Source organism: Hyperoodon ampullatus (genome assembly GCF_949752795.1).
Source record: "Hyperoodon ampullatus genome assembly, chromosome: 1".
Lineage (NCBI taxonomy): Eukaryota > Metazoa > Chordata > Mammalia > Artiodactyla > Ziphiidae > Hyperoodon > Hyperoodon ampullatus.
Window position 1 is genome coordinate 148,486,143 of NC_136914.1, and position 8,880 is coordinate 148,495,022.

At 36.6% G+C, this 8,880-nt stretch overlaps 1 protein-coding gene across 1 annotated transcript; it reads left to right on the forward strand.

Moving 5' to 3' along the window:
• Nucleotides 1-342: 342 nt before the first annotated feature.
• Nucleotides 343-8,210, forward strand: TRAM1L1 (translocation associated membrane protein 1 like 1; the record flags this gene model as incomplete). The annotated part of the gene is given in 4 exon segments (XM_079703711.1): nucleotides 343-1,376; nucleotides 2,799-2,820; nucleotides 2,822-2,921; nucleotides 8,158-8,210. Coding segments are annotated over 4 exon segments (1,209 nt in total).
• Between the last annotated feature and the right edge of the window lie 670 nt (nucleotides 8,211-8,880).

Sequence of the window (8,880 nt, forward strand, 5' to 3'; positions counted from 1 at the left end):
GGAGCATCTCGACGGTGGCAGCGGATTTAAAGAGGCGCCGATCAACGTGGAAGATCACCGCTCGCAACCCCGGGCCTGGCGCCGGGTAGGGGCGCGGCGCTCGATTTCCTTCCCTGCCTCCGCCGGCCCTGGTGCGCATGCTCAGTCCTGCTCAGCCAGCTGCTTTGATTTTTTTTTTTTTTTTTTTTTCCTGGGTGGCCGTAGCGACCCGGGAACGGCTCCGGGATGGGGAGTGAAGCCCCCGGAGCCGCGGCGGCGGCGGCGGCGGCGGCGGCGGCGCCTTGAGGAGCAGCCACGGGGAGGCAGCTGCCGCTCGTCGGTGAGTATCTGGGAAGCGCCACCATGACGTTTCGTAAGAAGGGCACCAAGAACCCCCCAGTCCTGAGTCAGGAATTCATCCTGCAGAATCATGCGGACCTTGTCGCCTGTGTGGGGATGTTCTTCGTGCTGGGGCTCATGTTCGAGGGAACAGCAGAAGTGTCGATCGTTTTTATTACTCTCCAGCACGGTGTTACCTTCCCTGCCGAAGAAGCAGAAGAAAGAGCCACAGCACCTAAGTTCCTTTATCATTATGGTGCCAAAGATTTGGCCACAGTGTTCTTCTACATGCTGGTGGCAATCATCATTCACGCCACTATTCAAGAGTATGTCTTGGATAGAATTAACAGGCGAATGCAGTTCCCCAAACCGAAACAAAGCAAATTTAACGAATCTGGTCAGTTTAGTGTATTCTTCCTTGTCTCTTGTATTTGGGGCACATTCATTCTACTCTCTGAAAACTGCCTGTCAGACCTGTCTCTCTTATGGAGGGCTCATCCCAATACCATGATGACATTTCAGATGAAGTTTTTCTATATCTCACAGTTGGCTTACTGGTTTCACGCCTTTCCTGAACTCTACTTCCAGAGAATCAAACCTCAAGATCTCTCCCAGCAAGTTGTCTACGTTGGTCTTCACCTCTTTCACATTGCGGGAGCTTACCTCTTGTACTTGAATCACCTGGGACTTCTTCTTTTGATGATGCATTATTTTGTGGAATTCCTTTCCCACTTTTGCGACCTGTTTTATTTTAGCGATGAAAAATACCAGAAAGAGTTTTCTCTGTGGACCATTGTGTTTATTTTGGGTCGACTCGTGACTTTAATTGTTTCTGTGATCACTGTTGGTTTTCACCTGGCTGGAGGGCAGAATGGGAATTCGGATGGCAGTACCGAAGATGTGAACGTGTTGGCAGCTAAGATTGCTGTTCTGTCATCCAGCTGCACTATCCAAGCATACATAACATGGAATTTATTTAATGATCAGCTTCAGAGGTGGATGGAAGAAGATGCTCCTCTTCAGGCCCCAAGTGTGAAGAAGAAACGGACTAAGGGCAGGTTTTCTAGAAAAGGAACAGAAAACGGTGTGGCAACTTCAAATAGAGTAGACTCTCCCCATATGAGGAAAGAAAAATCTTCATAATGAATTGCAAGTTAATTGACTAATGTCTCTAAAGAAGTCTGCTCTTTACTATAAGATACCTTTCTTCGCTAGAGACTTTTCTGTTCTTGAAAATAGTCTGTGCTCTCCTTGATTTCTGCTACTGTACTGTGTAATGTATGTTTTTAAAAGGCATTTGAGGGGAGGATGATTATTATGAGTGGAAAAATACTTAGTTTAGACTAAGCTACTCATCATCAACATGGTTTAGGGATTGCTATATTTCTTTTTTTACCTTTGAACATTTTCCTAATTTGTAGAGATAACTCCAAAGCTCTATGTATCAGTGACACAGTTCTTGCTCCCACCAATCTTTTGTAATGTTAACAAGATGGTATTTTATAGCAATGACATATTTTTAATGTTCTCTTCTAGGATAAAATAGAAAGATTATAAATCTGGAAGTCAATTTCATTAAGTTTTCCATATTCCCTAATTCTTAGAATTTTTTTTTTTGAATTGACAAGTGGAGAAGAGATTTGCAAAACCACCAAAATAATGATGTGTTTTGTAGGTAGTGGTTGTTAGTGTTACATCCCACTAAAAAAACCAAGATACTAATGGTTAACATGTGGAGACTTATTGCCATATATTGAATCAAAATATCTTGAATCAACGTTATTACTAAGAGGTAAAATCATACTTGTCCATTTTAAACACTTGTAAACTGGAAATCAGAAAATTAAAGACTGTAAAAAGGAAATCAGACTTAAATAACTTTTTTTGATATGTGTATTAAAAATTATTCTTCATGAGATTTGTAGTATTTGGTATCCACAGCATCTTAGAAGAATATTGTTTAACCTGTAAATCATTTTGAAAAATAATGCTTACTTTATTTATATCTATAAAAAGAATGTCATCTAATTACATGTTGAAAACATTTAATATACTAACCTTAAATAATGTGAAAATCATATTCTTGTAAAGGCTTTTCAAAATAATCTTATAAATATAGCTTTGCTTCCATCTTTAATTGGGAAACATTTATCTGTATAAGACATATTTTGGAGATATACATGTGTATATATGTATATATATGCATATATGTATGTGTATATATATGTATATATAGGTATATGTTGTATCTTTAGAGAAGCCAATGGACTGTAGTGGTGAGTATTTATTATATTTATTTTCTTCTCTCAACCTTTAGTTTGATTTTATTTCCATAATGTGAGTGCTTATATTTTTTTCAGGAGACAATGCTTTGAAAATATTCTAGGATAAGGCCATATATTTCCTATTCCTCTCTATATTCTCCTACCATGTCTCTCATATCTCTGCTTCTGATAACCTTCCATTTGGCTTGTTGTAAGTAATTCAACTTTCCCAATCATGGGGGTCCCTGCAAATTAAACTTAATACAGGTATATTGCAGACCAAAGACAGAGGAGCCACGCTTGGCAAAACATTCTTTTCTATTCTTTCTGCTTTGAGAGGTACATAACAAAGCAAGATTGTTTCTGTTTTGTCTGTAGAATCCATCATCCTACTATTTTTTTTTTTTCTCGGTTGCCAAATACAATAGTTTTGGTAGCACATGCTCTAGGTCCAAAGTACAATAACTTCACTTTAACTAACCACCATGCAATTGTAAAACAAAGATTTTCCACTTCTCATAAGAGAGAGTGGTCTTTCTCACTTCCCCTACTTTTAAAGAATTCTCCCCTGTTACTTGTAACCTCATTCCTGGTAACAAATTTCTTATCCATTATGTACGTAATTCATTTTCCAATAAGTGCAGGCCTGATTCAAACTGGCAAATGATTGCAAGAAAAGTATTTCCTCATATGACTGGCAATGCCAAGAGCTAAATTGGGATTGACATTAAACATGATTCGGGCCCAGATCAATTTCCCTGGGATCTTCTGGGGCTCTGTTCCTCTCAGATTGTCTTTTTGGCAGCAAATGACTACAGATGTTCTAGGCTTCATATCTGCACGCTACATACGTGGTAGAGAGGAAGAGAGGAAATCTGATTTCTAGGATTCCCAAAACACTGAGAGTTACCTTTACTGAATTTATTTGGTATAGGGTTGTATTGGGCTGATTGTTTAAATTAGTTTATATGCTTCGCCCATGCAAAAAGGCAAAGCCCCTTTCCTGTAAGATGTGGGTCAACAAGAAGCAGCAAGGTTGAGGGCAAAAGGAGGAAGGATGCTGGGTATATCTCAACTATTCATAAGAGTTAAATAAACGTTTCCAGAAAATAAATGTATGCCAAGTAAATTATGAAAGCAACACTATAAATGAAATTCAGCACAATACAAACTGTTAAGTCTCCGCCTTTTAGAAATTACATTCTGAAAAACATGCCATAAGAAAGGTCAGCGTGACAATTTGGTTTCTATCAAAATGGATCACATGGAAACAAAAATTTCCAGTATCATTATTCAAGGTATTATTAAAGCAGGCATTAGTTAACCCTGTGAAAAGTCAAATAACCAGTTGATCACCAAATGTTGTCAGAGTCATAAAGATATATCTGATTATTGAATTTGAAGATATTTGTCTGATTTATTGGCTTCAATGCTTGCCAAGCTTTATTCGTTAAGTACATCTACAGGTATACAATTTCTAGGATGCATTTAGAGTGAATTTTCCTTAAAAAATTATTCTGCTAGCATTTATTTAAAAGTGTATCTCATTTTTTTAAACAAATAGTAGAAATGTGTTACTAAACCTACATGTCTCATAAGAAACAAGCATGCTATTTTCCTAGTGATCAGTATAATTCTTCATTTCATTTCAGTAAGGAAGCAACATTCTGCAGATATTTCTTCATTTATCTTTCATCAGTATTTAACTATCAGTAGAGGAAATATGTGTAGCCAACCGTGTGCTGACTTGGAATAGATTCTCAAGAATATTAGAGTTACAACATTACTATTTTAAAGCTATCTTGAAGACATAAAATATTCTGATATCCTTTTAATTTGGAAAAACCTGGGTAAAGTTTTAAGTTCTCACTCAATGAGACTAAATGAGAATAATTTATATAGAGTAATAAAAGACATTACTAATGCTTTACATAGGAAAGGACATATTGGTGCAGTTCCTGAGATGAAATTCTTGGGGGGAAATATCCTTGTGAATGTGTCATGCCGGGGGGACTAGGACTTGTGTACTTGAATTATGGCAGAGAATGCATTCCAGTTGGGATCACAGACCATTGTAATCTGGTGACTTGCCTGTATGAAGAGGATAGATAGTGTGGGTGGGTAAAAGGAAGTAATTGAGGCTTAATAACAGATCAGATTACCAGAGAGTTAATACTCCCACTTCCTGAATTTCTCTGGAAATGGAGGACTTTTTTTTACTGCCATCTTTCAATCTACATTCTGTAAGAAACTTCCACACTAAATAAGACAGAGTAGTAACTGCCAATTCCCCTCAATTATGTAGAAAAATTATCATAAATCCATCATACAAAATCCCCTACATTTCTAAATGTTAAATTAGAATTGTTCTCATGATTATACAGTCATATGACTGTCTAAATTTTGGCCTCTAAATCCCGATAAGCAAATCCTTTTTAGGCCCTGCACCACCTCTGGCACTTTTAAGTATTCAATAAATGTAGAAAAAGTCAAACATTAAGAAAGCTGCCTCTGAGGCAATTCACCTGCTTTGTCCCATTGTGTTTGGGGCTACTGCACTGTGTCAGCTAATCTTTTTCATTTTACAATTTGAAAAATACATTGATATATAAACTGACCATTTCAGGGGACACTTAAAAAACTTAGGAAATGACAGTGATATGTGGTTAAAGATTTGCTTAAATTTTAACATGAACAGAATTAAATTAACTTCACAGTAATGATGTGTACATCTTCTATCCATCATAAAAGTGATTAGAGTTGCTGTTAAGGGACATGGCTACTCAATAATTCAGGCAACATACCTATTTTAAATAAAGGGGAAGTGACTTTCCTAAATTAACAGTAAAAAATACTGAATTTCAATACCAACAGCACTATTCCCCAAATCAAATCAGGTCGGTGCACAGAATCTCATGGCTTGAGGAAAATTTGAGAAAAGAGAACATTTCCTCATGCCCTAAGGCATGGGATTTCACCTAAGCGATCACAGGCTGAAAGTATTTACATCCCAAGATAGATTTAATATTTCTTCCTCTTGCTGCTTTTATTACCTAATTAATTTTTTAAAAGCTGTTCCTCAAATACAAAATTACCAAAATATGTAATTTGTAAATTTTATTACATTGTTTTAAAAAATATGTTTCCAGTTATGTTGTTATAAATTCAGCAGAGGAAGGTAATAATATGATTATAATAATGGTTAACCAAAGAAGTCAAGGTTAAGCCCTTGCTGTGACCCTTGAAGACCCCTAAACATTCTAAGTCTTGGATCGCATGTCACTAAAATGACAAAGATATTTATGTATTTCAAAAGCTACTATAAAGATTGAAAATATATGTGTATACAAAGTCATAAATTGTGTGTGTATGTGTATGAATACTGCTTTTGTTAAGAGATGTAGCTTAAGATAACACTTGTTCATGTGTTGTCTCTATATATAATTTTACATTTTATAAATGTATACAGTCTCATTTAATACATACATATATGCATGTATGTGTTTATGCATACACATATATGTACATATGCACACACACAGATTTTCCCCTATACATTTACATCTTTATTTTTTAGAGCAGTTTTAGGATTACAGCAAAACTAAGCAGAAAGCACAGAGTTCCCATGTATCCCCTGATCCACTCGCCCCACAACACACACATGTTTAGCTTTCCCCCAGCATCCTGCATCACAGTGGTACACTGGTTACAATCAATGAACCTACACTGACACATCATAATCACCACAAGTATATAGTTTACATTAGGCTCCACCCTTCGTGTTGTACGTTCTATCAGTTTTGACAAACATATAATGACGTGTATCTACCATTATCAAAGAAAATAATTTCATCATCTAAAAATCCTGTGTGCCACCTGTTCATCCTTCCCTCCCCATGCATTTTTAAGCACTATGCAAATGTATGGCAATGGGTTTTCCCTCATGTTTGGGTAGGAAGCAGTAGAAAATTCAAGTATAGCCATAGTTCCACCTCTGTATCTAGCTGATATTTAATAAGGAATCCTTTCCCCTAATGTATGAACTATTGTTTACTAAATATATAGTGTACATTACAAATATATATTACTAAAAATTTATATAAATTATCTTCTGAGTAAATGCATGCTTATTAAAGTTAACTAAATTCATAGTAACTATAGACTATTTTTTACATAAATGATAGAAAATACAAATCTATGAAAACCCTTCATATATATTAATTCTGAATATAGGTCCTTATTCTTGAAACATTTGAAACCATTGGTCTAGGTAAATTATGATAAGAATAAAAATTAAGTTCTTATCATATTCAAAATTAAATTTCAGACCAAATAAATGAACTAAGCATTTACTTTGGAAAATCAAAGAGCATCAGCAAACATTTTAGTAGTAATCAGTACTAGACAGCAAGCTCCATGGTATCAGGTAATATACATTTTTCATCATTGCCTTCTCATTAATTAACATAGTGTCTCATAGTTAGTAGTTATTCAAAATTTGATGAACTCAGTTGAAATAACCTTTTATTATTAAAACAAATTAGCAAACAAACTTAGTAGAGCTTTCCTTTGCTATCTCCTTTAATATTGACTTCCTCTCCTTTTTACACCCTTTTCCAATTTGAAATATTAATTACTGATGTATTGCTTGTTTATTTCCTGTCTCCTATACCAGTTTGAGGTCTTTGGACATGTGTCCTTAAATCACTAAGGTAACCTTAGCAACTAGCATAATCTTTAGTATACAGGAGCATGCAATAAAAATGTGTTGCCTGACAATAAACTCAATGATTTGGGAACAGAGTATACATTATTTATGGGCCCACACAAGCCTTAAAAAAGCTAAGATATTTAAACTAATAATTTGTTGTTAAACCTCTTAAATGAAAACCCTGCCACCAAATACTAGACTTTTGTTTTAAAATGGCTACATGTCATGTGTCATCCTAATGGCATTTGTGATTTGCCAAACTTTTAAAAATTTGAGTCCTTTTTCTAAGTTAAGAGTTAAATTAGGGCTTCCCTGATGGCCAGTGGTTAAGAATCCGCCTGCCAATGCAGGGGACACGGGTTCGAGCCCGGGTCTGGAAAGATCCCACATGCCGCAGAGCAACTAAGGCCGTGCGCCACAACTACTGAGCCCGTGTGCCACAACTACCGAAGCCCGCACGCCTAGAGCCCATGCTCCGCAACAAGAGAAGCCACCACAGTGAGAAGCCCGCACACTGCAAGGAAGAGTAGCCCCCACTCACCGCAACTAGAGAAAGCCCATGTGCAACAACGAAGACCCAATGGAGCCAATAAATAAATGTATATTAATAAAGTTAAATTAGTGTCTTCTAAATATCAAGCTGCTATTAGAATCCTCAATATAAGAATCAAGATGTCATTTTGAATGTGCACATGAATAGAAGATGTGACATTTGCTCCACATCCTCAGCAGCACTTTTGTAATTGTGAACAAGGAGAAAAAGCTTTTTGAAAACTTGCAAAAGGCTAAGGGAGGGAAATGCTTTATAGTGGGAAGGGACACCAAGATTTTATATTGTTCAATAACATCTCACATGCTTTTTAGACATCTTCACATACTCTTGGACCTCAGAGGAATGGTCAAAGCTGAAGACATAAATTTGGCAGTCATCAGCATAATGACAATGTTTAAATCAAGACACTGACCAGGGTCATCTAAGGAGAGGGTATAAATAGGGAAGGGAAGAAGTTCCAGTGCTTAGCCTTGGAGCATTACAACAGATGGAAATCAAGCTGTGGAATTAGAGCCAGCAAAGGAGACTCACTAATGACTGATGTGGGAGGAGAAAGATCAAAAGGCCAAGGGTATATTGCATCACAGAACCCAAACCTTGAGTGATGGCTGATGAGGTAGTCAAAAAACAAGAGTAAACAGTGTTGGAGAACCCAAAAGAAAAGTGTATTGAGAGGGTGAAGATATCAATTACATCCAATACTATTGAAAGTTCAAGATCCTTAAGATTAGAAATAAATAAAGCCTGGATTTGCAAGATGTAGGTCACTGGAGACATGGGTGAGATCAATTTCAGTAGAGTTATGGGAATGAAAGCCCTTTTGGAATAGATTGAGGAGAGAATGGAAGATGAGAATGTGTGACATGATATTACAAATACTTTCTCAACAAATATCTGTGTGAATTAGAGCAGAGGAATGGAAACACATCCCAGTGTGCAGTAAACAAAGAGGGATATGGTGTCAGGAAGGGTTGGTTTTGATGTTGTTTTTAGGATGGGAGAGATTAGAGAAGAGGTGTATATTTGTAGACTGA